The 19,788-nt window shown below is 41.7% G+C and overlaps 1 protein-coding gene across 1 annotated transcript in view; it reads right to left on the bottom strand.

Moving 5' to 3' along the window:
* LOC126413078 (TNF receptor-associated factor 3) overlaps window positions 1-19,788 on the bottom strand; it is a 68,635-nt gene that overhangs the window by 28,355 nt on the left and 20,492 nt on the right. The window contains exons 6-7 of the mRNA XM_050082975.1: window positions 16,764-16,908; window positions 10,384-10,546 (exon numbers count right to left, since the gene is read on the bottom strand). Coding sequence (XP_049938932.1) covers window positions 10,384-10,546; window positions 16,764-16,908 — 308 coding nt within the window. The remainder of the gene's footprint in view (window positions 1-10,383; window positions 10,547-16,763; window positions 16,909-19,788) is intronic.

Here is a 19,788-nt window from a genome sequence, read left to right as displayed (position 1 = left end):
GATGCTCCTGTCGCAGGTTCGAATCCTGCCTCAGGCATGGTTGTGTGTGATGTCCTTAGGTTAGTTAGGTTTAAGTAGTTCTAAGTTCTAGAGGACTGATGACCTCTGGTGTTAAGTCCCATAGTGCTTAGAGCCATTTGAACCATTTTTGAACCATAATTCAAGCTACTTGTATTTTCATCTATACAAATTATGAAAATCTATGTATATATGTATGTATGTTACACATCTCCTCCTCAACCACTGGAGCGTTACTAACCAAACCTGGTACACTGATCATTTACTATCTGGTAAGAATGTTTTGGAGGGCGGGAGGGGGGGAGGGAATATGAACCAACCACCTGTCAAAGCGGTGGGGCTAGGGTTGGAAAATCAGTGTAGCCCACGACACGAAAATACACTTAGTTTAGCCATCCAGTATTTGAGAGAGAGAGTATTTAGTGACTTTCCACAAACTTCGTACATAATTTCGTACCTTTACCAAATTTTTCTCGCTGACAAACCCCACAACAAGGGAAGGAAGTTTATCGCGTACTACATTTTCGCTGTTCACGCAGTGAAACTGCCGCGTGAGGCGTGACGTTTTAATTTATTCCTCCTTTTCTACTTACTCTATTCGTGACACATTTTGTAGGCAGTATTACATATACCACTGCATTTACCAAAAAATTAAATCATTGTACGACACTTAGATTAGGAGATATGACGTCGTAAACACTGAAATGCGTGAAAAATTACCGCATCATGGAAGACGTTTAAAATTATTGCACCGTTGCTAATCACTCTGTTCCCAAAGCTTTTCGCAGATAGTATTCATATCTGCCGCTGAATGAACCTACAAAAGTATACCACTGTACGACGCATGGCTCAGTAATTATGACGTCAAATATTGAACTGCGAAAGAAATTGCCACATCATGAATGACATTTTAATTTATTTCTTCTTTATTGCTTACTCTATTAGCAACACATTTTGCACATAGATTGCACTTATACCGCTGTATATACCTGTATATCATTGTGAGACACATAGTTCAGAAGATGTGACGTTAAATACTGAGATGCATGAAACACTGCCGCATCATCCATGACAATTCAGTCTATTACTTCTTCGCTACAGAGGAAAAATATATCATTGTACATGACATAGTTTAGGAGATGCGACATCATAAACACTGAGCTGCATGAAAATGAAACTACGGGGCGAAATTCGCAAGATGTAGATGTGAAATATGCGAACAAATACGACTGCAATATGTTAAATACGAGTATGTGTGACATATATTTGACATGTGCGTACGCGGGCAAAGTCATGGGTGAAAGGCTCATCCTAAACCCCTGGAACGATTTAGATCAAATTTGGTACTTGTAACAGATAGCTACGGGAAGCAGGAGGAGGGGGAGTAGGAGGAGGAGGAGGAGCAGGAGGTGGACAGAGGTAGGGGGGATGGTGGACAGAGAAAGGGGGAAGGAGGAGATATACTAACAGGTAACGGGAATAAATACATACCTGGGCAACGCCGGGTACTCAGGTAGTAGTAAATATATTGTCTGGATCACAACTTCTTTTATTAGTGACTATCGGTTACAATTGCGCTGCAAATCACCTTCAGTCTGGTGCCACAAAGTGCAGTTTGTTAATAATAAAGTAATTGAAAGCAGTGGCCAATAGTTAAAGAACTTGTGATCTAGAAGGTGTTCGTCTATTGATTTTATTTCAACACGTGTTTGTGTCCTGTCTTAAAAAAATTCTATTAGTTTCTTGCAAATAAGAGCTTTTTCTTTTTCTCTGGGAGTCTTCAGTTTTCTGACCATTTTCATGTGACGAATTGCGCTTTCGTCTCTTGTGTCAATCTCTTCACATTTGCGTACCAGGTATAAGAAACGTTCGAATTGTGTGAATGCCTAAGGGACTAAACTGTTTAGGTCGTCGGCCCCTAGGCTTACACACCACTTAAATGAACTTATGCTAAGAACAACACACACACCCATACCCGAGGAAGGACTCGAACCTCCGGCGGGAGCGGCCGCGCAATCCAAGACAAGGCGCCTCAAACCTCGCGGTCACTTAGCGCGGCTACCACATACATCAACGTCGTCAATTATTCGTTGAATTTTCTCCAAACACTGCCTTTCTCTATAGTTTCACCCTCTATCGCTCCCTCAAGTACCATCAGAGCTATTCCTTCATGTTCTATCATACTGTCCCCTCTTATTGTCGATGTCTTCCACAGTGCTCCGCACAGAGTCTGGAGGTAGCTTCCTCATTTATTATCAATCCACCCAATATCCTTATTTAGTACATCTTTTCCCGTTTTCCCACAGCCCATGACTCCCTTCTACACATCGCTGTGCTTCAAATTTCCGCCCATAGTAAGGGCAGTGTTTGTGCTTCAAACGTATACTCTCAGAAATTTCTGAGGCCAATAAAAAAAAGACTGTTTTGCCAAGGATGCCCTCTTGGCCCGTGCTAGCACGCTGTTGCACAGCAAATTCAGTTACCTGGTTCACATACAAATTTTTAAACTTATTTCTTGGCGCGGACGCGAAGGAACCATTTCCGGCTCATAGCGTGTTTCACAACCGATATCTGGGACGTGCAACGAGTGCTTTGTTGCACAAGACAGACTGATGCTAGTAACACATCACTACATCAAGCCGAGCCGTAATTGAGAAGCGCAAAGTATGAGAACACTATGGAGCCGCAACCTGTAACTTCCGTTATCAGTCACTCAGCGGTGCCCTGTTATGGACGGAAAGCGTGAAGTCAAAGGGAACGTACAATAGCTGAGATACCACAATGGAGACAAGTCCACTGACTCCTCGAGAGAATGACAGCAAATGACCGCATCACTTGGTATGATGAAGTGATGTCCGGTTTTAAATATGAGCTTCCCTGAAGTTTCACTCTCAGTGCCTCCATCTCTTATTGCGACAGAATGACAGTCTCGGTAGTTATAGCCTGACTGGCGAATTGTGATGTGCTGTCTGCTGCCGAATGAAGACTTCGCCTCCGAGACCACAGACAGCCGGCTGTAGAGGGACTTAGTCACAGCAAACTGCGACTGTTGGAAGTTGTCGCCTTGACTGAACAGGACGTGGGCGTAAAAGAGCCATACCGACTGACTGCAGACTACCGCCTACAACCTATTGGGCATGACACCGGAGTACCGCCTCGCTGGCTGTGCATAGTACCGCTTCCCTGGCTGTGGGTTGTGTCGTCGATCTGGATCCGTGGCTTCCGCCTCTATGGCACCCACCGTCTGTAACATTCTGTTGGCATCTGCGTAAGCACAGATTCCTTTTCGAGAGCGCTTAATAAAAACCAGTCTAGGTCAACACGGAACATCTCGGTGGGCAGTGCCTTCCTCGACGCAGCCGCCATGGGCACAGCACTCGGTCGTGGCACTAACCCTGGGCAGTGTTTATGTCTTATCAGCAAGTCACACTTGCTGATAAGACATACGCTGTGTGTGCGCTTCTGCGCCAGGTCGCTGACTGTAGCTCTGAAGATATGACTCTGCACATTTTACACATTAAACATATGTTATTTCAGATATTGCTCTTTCACTGACCCTGTAGGGCATATGACAGCCATCTACACCATCTCAAAAGTTTGGTCTCCTACACCAGTAACGTCACCGTTTCGCCTGTTGAACCTCCACCTCTTCTAAAAATCCTGACGCGAGGTGTGATCTTGCCTCATCCATTATGTCCTGTTTTATTTCCAAGGTAACTCAATTCTGAAACCTTTCTGAAGCAAAGATCGCATAAATATTTCTTTACTTAAAACAACCGGTTTCAGCAAACTTTGCCGTCATCTTCAGGTCTTATAAAAACCTTTTTGTTGTGAAATGTGTCATTTTAAGTTGGTCTTCACGCCAAGTAGTCAAGTGGATAAAAAACAGTACGTTATAAAAGGTTTATCATAGCAGAACTCCTAAGATTTGCGTACCACGTGGTTTCCAATGTTGATATTCCGTTTATCGCTAATCTTACTTCTGCTTTGCTCATTATTTCCTTTTGTCTTTGGTTTACTGTCACGCCATGGCGAATACTCATTAGGCTGTTTATTCCGTTCGACACCTCCTGTAATTCTTCTTCAAATTCACTGAATATTGTGGAGTCATCAGAGAATCTTATCACTGATATCCTTTCATTGTTAATTTTAGTCCCACTCATGCACCGTTCTTTTATTACTCTTCACTCCTATCTTATAGCCTTTGTAATCGGATTCATCCTCGGCCTCCAATTCTTACTGTTAAGTCTTGGTTCTTTTACTTATTGTATATTACCTGTCTTCCCTATAGATTACATCTATTTTCCTGAAAAAAATTGTATCTGTTGCACCATTATTCATCATTCATTGTCGAACTCTTATTTTGGGTCTACAAATCCGATGATGGTGATTCTTCTTAAGTCTTGCTTCCATATCATGGTCCGAAGTACCCCTCTGATGCCTGTACCTTTCCTAAAGCTAAAATGATCGTCCGCTCATGACACTTTTAACTATTTTTTGCCCAACTATCCAGCAGATACTTGTTAGGTCGTTGCATTGTCCGAAATTGGAGACTATTAAAGCAGCTGATATAAAGTGACCACTACGGGCGCTGGACGACCGTTTTCCAAGTAATTCTCTGGTTCACATGATTCCTAATCCTCACTTGTTGACTCACAGGATACGAGACCGGCAAAACCTGCAAATATTTCAGAATTCGAGGCGACAACAGTCGCCAACATTTACGGGTACACCAGTAAAAAGAATACAACCCAACTTCTGATTACTTTACAAATTGGTTAATATGTTAAATACCTTACGTTTAGCGTATAAACGAGAACAAGTTTAGAAAAGGCTTGTATCTTGTATCTGTGGTTAAAGTTTGTTAGAAGTGTCCAAGTGCATTCATTATTAACCACCGCATGAGTGGAGTCTGGGTCATTTGCGCTCCGTTTTAAGTAAAAGCCGGTTTCTCACGAATCTCAATGTTTATTATGTCATACACCCTGCAATATGTGTCGTAAAATGATATAATTTCGCAGATGTATTCTTTGGCATATGTGGGTACTGTCTGCGAAATGTAATGCAAACAGAGTTTATTGCAAGGAAATAATAAACGTCTTGCCTGAAGCTCAAGATTTACTACATGAACAGCGAAATTATAGTAAGCCATAAACATTCTTGATTTCTTCGTTTTGTGCCAGGTGGCAGCGAGAAAATGTTTCTTAAAGGTTTTAAATTAGGTTCAAAGTTTGTTGGAAGTCACTTAGTGCTCTCATTATCTGTTATTGTACGAATGTAATATGGCTGACTTGGGTGCTGTGAGTTACGCGTACACTGACGGAAAAAAATCGGAGCACCAAGAAGGAGATGTGCGACATAAACGAAAGTTGACAGGGATGTTTCTGCACCTGACAGATGATGATTATAGAAATTTCACACCAGTCGCATAAGAGTGGCGCTAGTAGCGATGCTACGAGGACATACATCTGTTTTGCTGTAAATACACGCTGTAGCGGGTGCGAGCATTAGTTACCTTTGAGATTGGACGTGGTGAGGTGATGATAGTAAAGAAAGCTTTTAAAGCGCAAAGAAGCCATTATTAACACATAACTGAGCCTGTACGAGGCCGTGTCACAGGGCTACGAGGAGGTGGATGTTTCTCCTGCGATAACGCCTTCTACAATGTTGGCAGGGATGAAGTCACTCTACATGAATGCTGTCAGCTGTGGTCAAAAGAATGTACCGTTGCAAGAAAACCGATCTTCGGATGGCCACGTGATGCTACCGAGAGGGAAGAACATCGTGTTCGGCGTATACCTCTGGCGCATCGTATATATATATATATATATATATATATATATATATATATATATATATATATATATATATAACTGTGACGTGAAAGTGGCCAATGGTTAGAAGAGGTTAATTACTAGCTGGCTGCGAAAATTAGATCTGTGAAATAAGACCCTGAATCACATTAACTGACTTACTTGCCGCTTTTAAGCTATGAGAGGGTGCAAGATGGTTGGAGAAGTTACTGCAGATTCTAAGAGCGCAGGTCGTGCTTCGTGCTGTGCTCAATGTCTGCGACATCTCGTGTTGCTTCAACCTCTGGAACAAGTGTCGCCCACCGAGCCCCCACATTAAGTGACCTCAACGGAGCCCCTGAAGCAAGTGTCCGCTAACTTCATTCTTCGAAACCTGGTTATCCCTGCATGGAATTTCGCCGGGTAATTGCAGCAGACCTGGCGAGATAATTTAATAATCAAGTTTAATACTTTTATACTTTTTCGCATTTTTTCGTCGTTAGTCAGTACGGTCTATACTCCAAGGCACGCGGTAGATAGCAGAAATTCCCTCCTACTAAATGACAGACCTACAGTCATGGCTAACGAAGAGAAATACAAATACAAAAACATGAGACCTCGCCCCCGCTACCGAAAAAATAACAATAAGCCAACCAGAACCCATTACTACGGGACCTCGCCCCCGTTACCGAAAAAATAACAATAAACCAACCAGAACCCATTACTAGGACATTTCAGCTGCACTCAGGCTTTGTGAGCTAGTTTTTCTTACTGCCTTTCAGATTCCTATCTTGGCTAAAACGGATTCTGTGTGCTTGTCGCACAATGCAGTTTTACGGCACGCCGCGCAGCCTCATCGACAGTCCTGCTGAACTGGGATGGCAGACAGCGTCCCAATGCCCTACGTGTGTGGAAGAATGACTTTATTACTGTTGACATAAAATTTTCTGAGTGGCGTACCACATCACAAAGTTAAAAAAAAAAAAAAGCCTATACTGGATAAACCAACATTTTGGCGACTTTATAGTGGCTTTCTTCTGGCGTGCTTCGACTGCGTGAAATCACTAAATACTTTGTCATCACTGCTCACTGAGCATGAAGTCACAGTTTTTAGGAGGTCGTTGTTACGCTTCGTGTCTTTAGAACTCTGCGGGCTGGTAGTCGGGATGGGGCGAGCCTGCATCCATCTTCTCTCTTCATGTTTGTATGGTGTATTATTACTTCTATGGCTTGTCTGATCTTGCGTTTCGACAAGGCCGGCCAATTGGCCAGTACACAGCAAGAATGTGGCAAGGAAATCAAATTTAACGAAACTTGTGAACTGGCCAAGCAGCCAGGGTTGGCGAAACACCTAACACCTGACAAGATTAATGGAAAGGATGGATTCAAACTTGCCCCATCCTCACTACCATCCCGCAGAGTCCAACTGGCTGCACCAAGAATGGTAACTGGGCCGCGCGGTCTGCATCCAGCAGGAGAAAAAATGGTTCAAATGGCTCTGAGCACTATGGGACTCAACTGCTGTGGTCATAAGTCCCCTAGAACTTAGAACTACTTAAACCCAACTAACCTAAGGACATCACACACATCCATGCCCGAGGCAGGATTCGAACCTGCGACCGTCGCGGTCGTGCGGTTCCAGACTGTAGCGCCTTTAACCGCTCGGCCACTTCGGCCGGCCCAGCAGGGGAAAACCTGGAGACAACACCTCATGCACAGATGACCATCATCATAGGAAACAATACAAGAGGTAATAGACCACAGGTTATCTCCACTTCCTCCTATCAATTATAATGAAGGTCCTTCTCCTTCGGCCACGCGGGGTGGCCGCGCGGTCTAGGGCGTCTTGTCACGGTCCGTGCGGCCTCCCCCGTCGGAGGTTCGACTCCTCCCTCGGGCAAGGGTGTGTATGTTGTCCATAGTTTGAGTCAGATTAAGTAGTGCGTAGGCTTAGGGACCTGATAACATATGTAGTTTGGTACCATGAGACTTTACCACAAATTTCCAAATTTTCCTTCTCCCAGCATATCAAGAGGCCTATCGTAAGAACGAACTTCAATATTGTGGCGTAACGTAATGCTCAGTGAACAGCAATGACACTAACTGAGCAGTGATAACAAAATATAAGTAACTCCACACAGCCAAAGCACACGAGAAGATGCAGAAAAAGACTGCTGCGACTGTGGTCAAAATGTTCGTTTCTTCAGTATAGTTGTTTACATTGCAACGCGTTGTGATTCTCACTAAATTTTATGTCAACTCTGGCTGTGGAGGCCTAGAAAACTATATAAACTTTATGACTATTCCATTCCCAGCGTGAAAACTTGCCTTTCGTGAGCCAGCTAAAAATCCCAAGGGTGCGGAATACCACCGGTTACCGAGAGGATTGAACATGTTGAAATAATTAGAATTGCAGTCATTGACAGTGATGAACACTGCTTTCAGTTGTCATTCAGCGTTAGCGACGTGACTGATTTCTGCGATCTGCGCATCTCTATACATACACGTCAATGTCCTGACTCACTGACTCATCATCGGCCTCCCAAAACCGCTAAGGATAGAAATTTCAAAGTTGGCAAAAGTATGAACTTTATACTTTTAACCTGTTTAAGAAGGGATTTTTCGATATTCCAACCCTGATGGGGTGAAATGGGGGATGAATGGTTTTTTGAAAAATGTCGCTATTAAGAAATTTTGAAGGTAGACCTACGAAAATTGGTATTTGGTTTCTTGGGCACAAATAAAGAAATCCATTTTCAACATTTTTGGAAATTTAACCCTATGGGGGTGAAATAATGGGTGAAGACCTCTTTTGAAAATATGTCACTATTAAAGAACTACTAAAGTATTTTTAAAGCCACATCTATGAACATCCGTGTTTTTCTCGGTTACAAGTTACAAAAAAGAAAAGTGTTTACTGTTTCTGGAAATTCAACCCCTATAGGGGTGAAACAGGGGTTGAAAGTTCAATGGAAAAATTTCATTGTGCTAGCATTTTTGTATCTAAATGTATGAAAATTTATATTTGGCTTCTCTGTTAAAAATAAAACATACGCATGACACTATTTTTGGAATTTCCTCCCCTAAGAAAGAATAATAGAAGGTGAAACGTTTTATGAAAATATTTAGTTGCCAAAGTATTTTTATAGCCAAATCTTTGAAAATTGGCGTTTGGCGTTTTTGTATCTAAATGTATGAAAATTTATATTTGGCTTCTCTGTTAAAAATAAAACATACGCATGACACTATTTTTGGAATTTCCTCCCCTAAGGAAGAATAATAGAAGGTGAAACGTTTTATGAAAATATTTAGTTGCCAAAGTATTTTTATAGCCAAATCTTTGAAAATTGGCGTTTGGCTTCTCGGTTAGAGACGAAAGAATACGTGTTTCTCTGTCCTTGGAGAATCTTGATTTCAAACCTTAAAGGGGTGAAATAGGGTCAGACAGATGCACTGAATCATCATCACCCAGCCAACATCGATAAGGATAGATTGTTGAAGCTTGGAAACGGTGTGGCTCTTATAGTGTAGGTGTCGTTTAAGAAGGAATTGTCCGAAATTCCACTTCGAAGCGGGTGACATAAATAATGAAACGCATTTTAGAAGTATTAAGGGAATTTTGAAGTTAGAACTACGAAAACTGGTATTTGGTTTCTCAGTCACAAAATAATAAATATCTGTTTCAACATTTTTGGAAATTCAACCACTAAAAGGGTGAAATAAAGCGTGAAAGTTTGTTATGAAAATAAATAATTACTAAAGAACTACTAAAAGATTTTTCTGGTTCCATCTGTGACAAGTGGTATTTGACTTCTCGGTTAGAAATAAAAGAATGCATAATTCAGTGTTTCTGGAAATTCAGCTACTAAGAGAGTGCAGCTGGGAATGAAAATTTTTAAGAAAATATTTCGTTACATTTAAAAATTTTAGAGCTAAATTTATGAATGTCGGTATTTTACTTTTTGTTAGGATATAAATAAATATTTTTAGGGGATTACAGTTGCTATGGAAATATCTACACAAGAATGCAAAAGTTATGGTTAAAAAAACTTTATAAACTCCAGCTGGTTTTTGGTCAGAAGTGCATTCAGAAAAGACGATGCTTTTATGACCTTAATTAGCTTGAAAAGCTCAGAGGATGTTGCAATATGTGAACAACATATAATTTTGGTTAAAATAAAAACAAAAACATCTCTGCAGGCCATAGAGTTACGTGAGTGAAGGAGCTTGCGCTAAGATCCTTAAAATATAAAAAAAGTTACGAGACAATTTAGGAATAAACTGGCACACAAGAAATTTTTCTGCACTACGCCTGGGGAGAGTTTATTAATAATAGTAATAGTGTGAAGATGGTTCGATCAGACCTTTGCAAGGTGGACTGCAGTGTAGTCATGTAAATGTAGATGTAGAATGAGAACGTAAAGAGATGTACGCGATGAAATAAAACGTAGGATGAGGTGAGGACTGATGACTACAATCGGAACAATTATGAAGTGTAATTCATGCTATCTTTCAGTCATGAAAAGAGAGTTTTGAGCATGTGAGCAGTCGCCAGCAGACAGTGGACACGCACCTGTCGCAGGGCGTCTGCCCTCTCTGCGCCGAGGCGGCGCTCTCCCCGCACCTCGGCCCTCCAGGCGTCGCCCTCCAGCAGCTGGGAGCGGGCCAGCTCCTCCACTTCCAGCGTCAGGCGCTCGCACGACGACACCAGCTCCGTGTAGCGCTCCTCCAGCGCGCTGCAGCATTACCACCCGCTCCACTTACCAAGGTGCCATAACGCTCTACGTTGTCTGCTTCTGTTCGAATATATCTGAGGGTTCACACTCATCATACTGGTCCTCGTTGTAAGAATTTACAACTATACTAATTCTAGACAGGTAGAACCTAGACACGATTTTTTTCCAGAAGATCGAAAACACTGGTAGAAGCTTGTAAGATGGCTGTGTATGTGTGATAATGCAAGTAGACTGTTTAGGTTTTTATGTTGGTAACGCCACATAGCGCTCTGTATGAAAATCACTGACAGTGCTGTGTGCAATCTGTGGCTGGTTTGCATTGTTGGAATATTTGCTATTGTAGTGTTGGGCAGTTGGATGTGAACAGCGCATAGCGTTGCACAGTTGTAGGTGAGCCGCCAGCAGTGGTGCATGTGGGGACAGAGATGGCAGAATTTTGAGAGCGGATGATCTGGACGTGTGTCCATCAGAAAGAGTAAATTTGTAATACTGGATATCATGAACTGATATATATATATATATATATATATATATATATATATATATATATATGATGATTTTTGAACATTATTAAGGTAAATACATTGTTTGTTCTCTATCAAAATCTTTCATTTGCTAACTATGCCTATCAGTAGTTAGTGCCTTCAGTAGTTAGAATCCTTTATGTAGCTGGCAGTATTGGCACTCGCTGTATTGCATTAGTTCGAGTAATGAAGATTTTTGTGAGGTAAGTGATTCATGAAAGGTATAGATTATTGTTAGTTAGGGCCATTCTTTTGTAGGGATTATTGAAAGTCAGATTGCGTTGCGCTAAAAAATATTGTTTGTCAGTTTAGTGTTGATCAGAATAAGCAAAGAGAGAAATGTCTGAGTACGTTCAGTTCTGCTCAGCTATTTGAAAATCAAATAGCGTAAGAGGTTTTCCAGCTCTGTCATTTTTAAATTTTTCGAAGGGGACGTTTCATATGGCGACCCTGCCAGGATTCGGTCTTGAAATCATCTGATTTTTTCTTGTAGTTTGTGTGATTAGTGTAGCTATTGTTTATTGCTAGAGCGAAATTTTAGAGAGAATTTCTTTTGTAGTTGTACTTTTTCATTGCTGTAGTGTAAAAAAGTTGTGGCACGCATGTAGATTTGCACCAAGTATTTCGCAGATGCACTTCCAATTAAATATTTTCAGTGCTATTTTAATATGTTTTCTCTTTTTACTTTTCAAATTGTGCTTTTCTGTGTTATCGTGTGAAATATTGTGACAATAATGGCGTGTAAAAAAGTAATACTACGCTCCAAAGTAAACTGAGAAAGGACAGTGAAGACGAGAGTAACGTGCTAGCGCACTGTGTAATGAATTACCTAATGTTCAACATAGTAACTTGGTAAATGTCCACAGGGAAATGGACCAAGCAATAAATAATCGTGTAGACAGTGAAAAAGGTAGTGAACAGGGCAGTATTGTCGATCGATCGGTCGGCAACAGATCGCCCCAGGAACTCGAAATGACAGGACAGAATCTTGCGAATACCGTAGATTCAGGTTTTACATTATCAATTAAGTCAAGACACATTATCTGATTTTCAAAATGCGAATGTTGCCGGTGCAAATGCACTGGCGAAAAGCATAAAGGAACAGATTCCAGTCACTAATGCATTATTATTGAAATTAATGCAACAAATGGAACAAAATCAGAGACAAACACAGCAACAGTTAGACACAATGGAACAAAATCAATAACAGTCACAGCAAGAAATGGACCAAAATCAGAAACAAATTAAAGAAACACTTCAACAAACACGTGAAGATTTAACTAAGTTACATAACATCGATTCGTCTGTAATGATGTAAAAACAAAAATTTGTGAGCATTTTCAGCCTATTTTTCGCGGCATGAAAATGCATTACAGAATAACGAAGCAGCCATAAAAGAACTGCAAACTATCGTTCATGAAAATCACGAGACATTGCAGGCTAAAACTGTCTCAGTTGCAGCTACCAATTCGGTTATGCAACTTGCAAAAACTCAAGAAAACTTAAAGGACACAGTAGATACTCTTAAAATTGGTTCAGAAAGGCACATGGAGGAAATTAGTTCATTATCAGAGAAAGTAGTCGAATTTTCGGATCAGCTAAATAATTAATCTACGACACTGGACTGGTAGACTTGAATGACACAGAAGAGTACGAACAAATTAGGAAGCTCAAACAAAACCAGGATCAAATTAATACACAACACAAAAGAGAAATCCTGGAAGCACAAGATCAGTTGGCACAAGTAATACAAGAATTAAATATTTCAGAGGAGACTCGCGTTCCAACACGGGAAGAGGAACTTAGAAATATGGAAAAGCCACAAAATAATAACACAGGGCATTTCGGAAATTATGAAAGAAATTGGCCAGGCGCACCGAATTTTGAGTTGGAACCGCTGAGACGACGTAACAATGACCGATATGCGACTTGCCGACACGATGACTTTGACTATAAGCTCTTCATTACTACACGTAAATTCAAAACATTTAAGAACTTTGGCAACGACATTCATCCACAAGCGTGGCTTAATCAATTTTCTCATCGTTTTCCTGCCAACTCGTCATTGGAGCACAGATTAGAATTTATGTGTGGCTACTTAGAGAATGAACCAACTGTAAGAATGCGATTGGTCATTAACGATTGTCAAAGTGGAGGAGAATTTTATCATGCATTCCTCTCAGCATATTGGTCTCAAGCTACTCAAGATCGCGTAAAACATAGCATCATGAAGATGAAACACTTTGAACGATCTGAATTTTCCAGTCTTGTCAAATATCTTGAAGACATGTTGCACAAGAGTCAGTACCTGTCAAACCCATACAGCCCCTCAGAAGCCATCCGCATTTGCTTAATCGAATTGTCTGAACATTTACGACATGTTATTTTGGCAGGACGTTGCAAAGACGACATTGAAGCTTTTCAGGGACTGTTACAAGAATTGGAAATTGACACTGACAATTGCGGGACGCGAAAAGAGGAAAACAATCATTACAGGTCACATCCGTCACAATTCTGTGACGACAGAAACAATAACTGGACACGACAAGGCTATTCTTACAACGCAAATCGTGACCAAAACAGACACCACCCATATGACCACCACTGACAGGGTAATAATAATCACAGGAATAGATCAGCTCTCCGCGGTAATGACTATGACAGAGACAACCATATAAACAGACAATATGAGAACCAAAACAATTATTATCAAGGGAGACAGAACAACTTCAGACGCAACAGTCCACCGTGCAGTTGCGATTCAGGGAGAAATTCTCCACCACGTGACCAACAAGAAAGAAACTATGGAATCTACCGACATGACGACAGACGATATAATCGTAACGACGGACCTGAATTTCATCAGAACTGGCGGGATTCAAACAGGGCAGGGCCCTCTCGACAAGGTGAATTTATAGAAGTTAGGTCTCCTAATCCTAATAACGACGCTCGCCAACAAAGAGACAGACAATGACTCGCACCGCAGGCAGCCACGTGCGCCGGCTGGTTCAGAGAAAAATAACATAGACGCTAACCTTTATAATAATCTGAACATTCTTTACTGACGTATGCAACATGATATTTGCTTTGAAATGGTAGCTCTACGCACTAGAAAGGGTAAAAGATTGCACCACATTTCACATGTAAAACCCTTTATTGAGAGATAATCTACTTTTTAACTTAGTCTTTGCAATAAAACTTTTCATTTCATGTTACTAGTACGCTTTGTCATACTTAGAAACTGTTAACATGCAACAATGTTTGAAGTTAACTATCCAGTCAAGAACTAAGAGATCTTATTTAAACATTAATTACGAATGCATTGTTACAGTGAACAGACGACTCAGCGTTGTTATTTGTACATTCCTGCTTGTTAGTTGCACGATTATGTATCGAATATACGGCTTACATACTTAGAACATATACCTCTAATGAGATTTTAATGCAATATTTTGGTTTACTTCAAAAGACATTCTTTATTTGAAGTACTTTCTGTGAGATTAAAGATGACTTAGCATTCGGTTTCTTTGACAGCTACACGATTATATCACGACGCTACTAAATTAAGTTTCACTTCACTGCAGACGTTTCTGTTGGTCATAGTATGTGCACAATATGTGAGAAGTTGGGACTGTTAGTGTTTGCACGTGTGTTAATAATTCAGCAAGGAACTGGTTAACAGCACTGCTGGTTCTAAGGACAATTCCAAAAACTTTGTTAGTGCACAAGTGGTGGTTTATGGACTTGCTATATTGTCTGCAAGACTCTTCGATGGTGATTGTGCACTTGCAAAGTCGCAACAGATGGTTACTGACCGTCTCTACAGGGGCTGCAGTGGGTCTGCACCTTTGATGACCCACCGGTACCATACTCTCTACCAGGACTACAGTGGGTCTGCTCTGTGATGACCTACCTACCAATATTCTTCAACACTTTGAGTGACTCAGTTGTGGATTTGCTCTGTTGTGGCCCGCTACCTATCTGCATGTCAAGAGACAGCACTGTCTTTCCGTTGGAAGGACAACACTACTTCTTCAACACTGCATGGAAATCCACTACATCCATGTGCATTTTCTTTTACTCCTCAGACTTTCAGAAAAAAAAGAAAACTGTAATTACTATTGTGATGAATGATCGGGACTGTCTTCATGAGAACAATTTTTGCTTTTGACCAACATTGCATCAATAAGTGTGTGCATTTGATATCTTTGTTATTGTAATTATGAAAAATTTTATCAAGTCATTATTGGCCATTGCGCTAAACGATTTGTAAAAAATTTTGTGGGGAGCATGAGGGCTATGTAAGGAGGCTGTTTAGGTTTTTATGTTGGCAACGCCACGTAGCACTCTGTATGAAAATCACTGGCTGTGCTGTGAGCAGTCTGTGGCTGGCAGGCATTGTTGGAATATTCGCTATTGTAGTGTTGGGCAGTTGGATGTGAACAGCGCGTAACGTTGCGCAGTTGGAGGTGAGCCGCCAGCAGTGATGGATGTGGGAAGAGAGATGGCAGAATTTTGAGAGCGGACGATCTGGACGCGTGTCCACCAGAAAGAGCCGCCAGCAGTGATGGATGTGGGAAGAGAGATGGCAGAATTTTGAGAGCGGACGATCTGGACGCGTGTCCACCAGAAAGAGTAAATTTTTAATACTGGATATGATGAACGTATATATATATATATGATGACTTTTGAACATTATTAAGGTAAGTACATTGTTTGTTCTCTATCAAAATCTTTCATTTGCTAACTATGCCTATCAGTATTTAGTGCCTTCAGTAGTTAGAAACCTTTATTTAGCTGGCAGTATTGGCGCTCGCTGTATTGCAGTAGTTCGAGTAACGAAGATTTTTGTGAGGTATGTCAGGGCCATTCTTTTGTAGGGATCATTGAAAGTCAGATTGCGTTGCGCTAAAAATATTGTGTGTCAGTTTAGTGTTGATCAGAATAAGTAAGAGAAATGTCTGAGTACGTTCAGTCGTTCGAAAATTAAATAACGTAAGAGGTTTTCCAGCACTGTCATTTTCAAATTTTTCTAAGGGGACGTCTCAATCTAAGATGCCCCTTTCATCATACCAAGCTTCATACAAGCACGTTGATACCTCGGCTAATTCTGTCACGCCCAGTTTCCAAAAGTTTCATTGCACACCACAGATGGCTGCAAGATACGCAACACTGCCACAAGTCTAATAGTGCCTGCGTAATGAATGACATTTCTCTTTGTCAGAAACTTCCCCAGAACCTGTAGCCCATGCTTACAGTTAAGGCGCTTTTCAAATCGATACCAATTCTCGAATGCAGAATAAAATATCATCAACCTAGGCAGCCTATGAGTTCCGTTATATGGGCCTTACACAACGGCCTTGTCGAAAGAGAAAAGTGAGCTTTTAGAGATTCTGGGTACGCTCTTACCATATGCATGTGAAACTTTTCCAAGAGGAAAAAATTACAAACGATCGAGGGCCAGGGAATCCCACCTTCTGGAATGATAATATGATGGTATTAAGCACGCAAATTAGGCGGAACGCAGGTCAGGTCTTTCGGATACATCTGAGCATGATAATGCGTGACTTGTCCTCTAGTTGTCTTATTTACGTCACTTTCCTTGCATTTGTGTATGCCGCCTAGTCTGTGGAACAGCGTTAGTTCCAGCCGCGTGCGTTACCTCGTCAGAGCCGGCCACGGCCGCCCCTCACCTGTGCAGGTCCCTGGCGGTCGCGACGGCGCCGCTGAGCCTGGCCAGCTGCTCGTCGTACTCGCCCTCCGAGCGCAGCCGCTGCGCGCGCTCCGCCTCCAGCTGCTCGCCCAGGGCGCCCAGCGCCGCCTTCGCCGCCTCCACGTCTGCGGGGGCGGCAAGCGGCGGGGCGGCGCTGGCGGTGGCCGCGGCCGACGTCGCGGCGGCCAGCACCGCGTCACGGCGCCACTGCTCCGCCTCCCGTCGCAGCGAGTCCTACGTATAGAGGCGAAGTACATTCGTTTCAGAATGGATTAGAAACGGTTTGTAAACGAATCAGACACTAGCGCTAAGGTACGCTGTCCTTAACCAGAAGTTGGTTTGACATTTCTGACAATTAGATATGAGAAAGGCCAACAGCCTTGCGATTGTGGTAACACAGGTTCCCGTCAAGTCACCGAAGTTAAGAGAAGTCGGGCTTGGCTGGCACGTGGGGAGGTCCGAGTCTGCCGGGTTCTGTTGTCAAGCTGGGTGCACTCAGCCCTTGTGTGCCCAACTGAGGATCTCCTTGACTGAAAGTAGCGGCTCTGGTATCGTGAACTGAGAATGGCTGAGGGTGGTGTGCTCCTTATTCAGTGACGGCTCGCAGCTGAGGATGACACGGCGGTGCGTCAGGTATCATGGAGCCTTCCGAGGCCTTTTCGGACGGACTTTAGTTTAGGAATGGCAAGGAGCAATTTGTAATTGCTCTTAAGAAACTTTTAATGGCCAAGTTTACAGTCAGTGCTACTCATTCCGGATAGCCGGTTTCAGCGAATAGGAATGTGCTCTTTTGATCTTACAAAGAAAAAATCTTGTAATGCGTTTAGTTCCGCTGTGAAAAACCTGTTTACATGTTTAGCAAACCGGTGTGAAATGTGCTGCTTACCATCCACTATTATGCCAACATGGCACGAGTGTTACAGTCATAATGGAACTCGATGGATAACAACTAGCTATTAAAAAGTCAAAACGTGACAGTCTTAGCTATTGAAACGGGTCATCAAGAATAAATAGCATTGAATGAGATCTCGTAGCGAAATTCGTTTCTACGTCTAGGTCTACACGACTCTTCTGCAGTTCACACTTAAGAGCCTGGCAGAGTGTTCATCGAACCACATTCACAATATATCTCTACTTTTCCACTCTCTAACAGCGTACGATACATTTATGTTCTAAAGACAAAACCACTGGATTCAAGGGAAACCTTAGATGATGCAGAATACATACGGTAAAGAAAACCCCTGCATTATCGTACAAATTTGAAAGTGAGCACTAAACTTATCACTCATCTTTATAACGTACTTCTACTGTACCTTACCTTAAAAATAAATTTTGTATTCCTGTCTGTGTATTTTCATAGAGTATATGCGACATACAGCATGCTGTCATGAAAACTGAAATCTATTAGCTTAGCACAATGTAAAACATAACGAATACAAAACTGTGTACTGGTGACACATGGTTGGAATTGATAAAATCTTTATTCTCATTAAGCTGAGAACATCGGCTTCTTGTTGTTATTGTTTTTGTCACGGAGTCATTCGTAACACTAGACATACGGGGTGTCAATGAGAGAGAGACCTTTAAGTGTAATATGTATGAATCACTTCTGGTACGTGCCACGGTTACAAGCTAGAGAGTATTTAATGGGACGTGACAATCACAGTTAAGGAGGTATCTACTTCTACATTCATACTCCGCAAGCCACCTGACGGTGTGTGGCGGGGGGTATTTTGAGTACCTCTATCGGTTCTCCCTTCTATTCCAGTCTCGTATTGTTCGCACAGAATGGTCCAGAGTTCAAATTTCATTGAATTTGGACGTAAAATATTTTTCTTTTATTTTATAATGAATCCATATAATTATCAGATGTGTCAGTCATCCTAAACTTTAAATTTGCGTTCGAATGTCAGACTAAACTCTTATCTATATGGCGGTCATTGTATACAATCACATCTCAATCGTGCTCGGTTGCATATAGGCCGCAGCAACGCGCACAAACGGAAACTTTCTGATCACCCTTATAGTAAATGAAACTTAAATAACCCTCTAGGCCAGAAAGTCACCAATAAAGTAGGGTCACCATCTACATAGATGTCATGTTTCACACATTTTCATGGTGCCTATCATGGCTAAAACATATATACGTTTTATGTACTGGTTTATTAATACAGTATATCTGATGATGATCATTTAGGTAAAAACTGACTGTGTATAGAAAGATATAGATCTTTGTGACCAAAGACTATTTTGAATTCTACAAATTTCGATAAAAGAAGGCATGTTCAGAAGGTAAGTGTACCAGTTTTTTTCTATCATTTAAAAAGAGATACAGAGTATTGTTGGTACATTTGTTGACTGTTTTTCCACGTAATCTATATTTCATTCATTGCATGTGGTGGGCCGTGACACCAGTTCTTTCCCCTACTTCAGAATTACTTTCTGCACATGCTCGACGGAAAGAAACTCAGTTCCACTGGCGTGTGCTCTAACGGAGGTGAGAAGATGATAATCTGAAGGCGCCATGTCAGGGGAATAGGAGGGGTGGTTGGAAACATCCCAACCAAATGAGTTCTAGAGCACCGTGTTGGCTATGGTTATGTGAGGACGAACGTCGTCTTACTACAAGTGCACTCCTCTTCCCAACATTCTTCTCTTTCGTTTTTGAAAGTTCCATTTGAGGATTTTTTGGGTTCTCGCAGAATCGTTGTGCATTGATTGTCCCCCCACCCTCCCCCTTGGTAGTAATCGCACCAAAACAGTTCCTTTTCGTTCCCGAAGCACTGAGGCTATGATTATTTTTTGTAGAAACTGTAACTTTTGAACTTTTTGCCAGATGCGGAATTGGTGTAACACCACTGTGATGACTGTCTTTTTTGTCTCAGAGGTGTAATGAGCCAAACAGGATTCATCTACAGTCACAACAGAGCTCAGAAAATCCACCCTTCCAATTGAAGTCGCTTATGAAAAGCACGGGTGTTATTGACTCGATTTTTCTAGTGCTG

Source organism: Schistocerca serialis, chromosome 7 (assembly GCF_023864345.2).
Source record: "Schistocerca serialis cubense isolate TAMUIC-IGC-003099 chromosome 7, iqSchSeri2.2, whole genome shotgun sequence".
NCBI classification, from domain to species: Eukaryota; Metazoa; Arthropoda; class Insecta; order Orthoptera; family Acrididae; genus Schistocerca; species Schistocerca serialis.
This window is presented reverse-complemented; position numbering and strand designations above follow the sequence as displayed.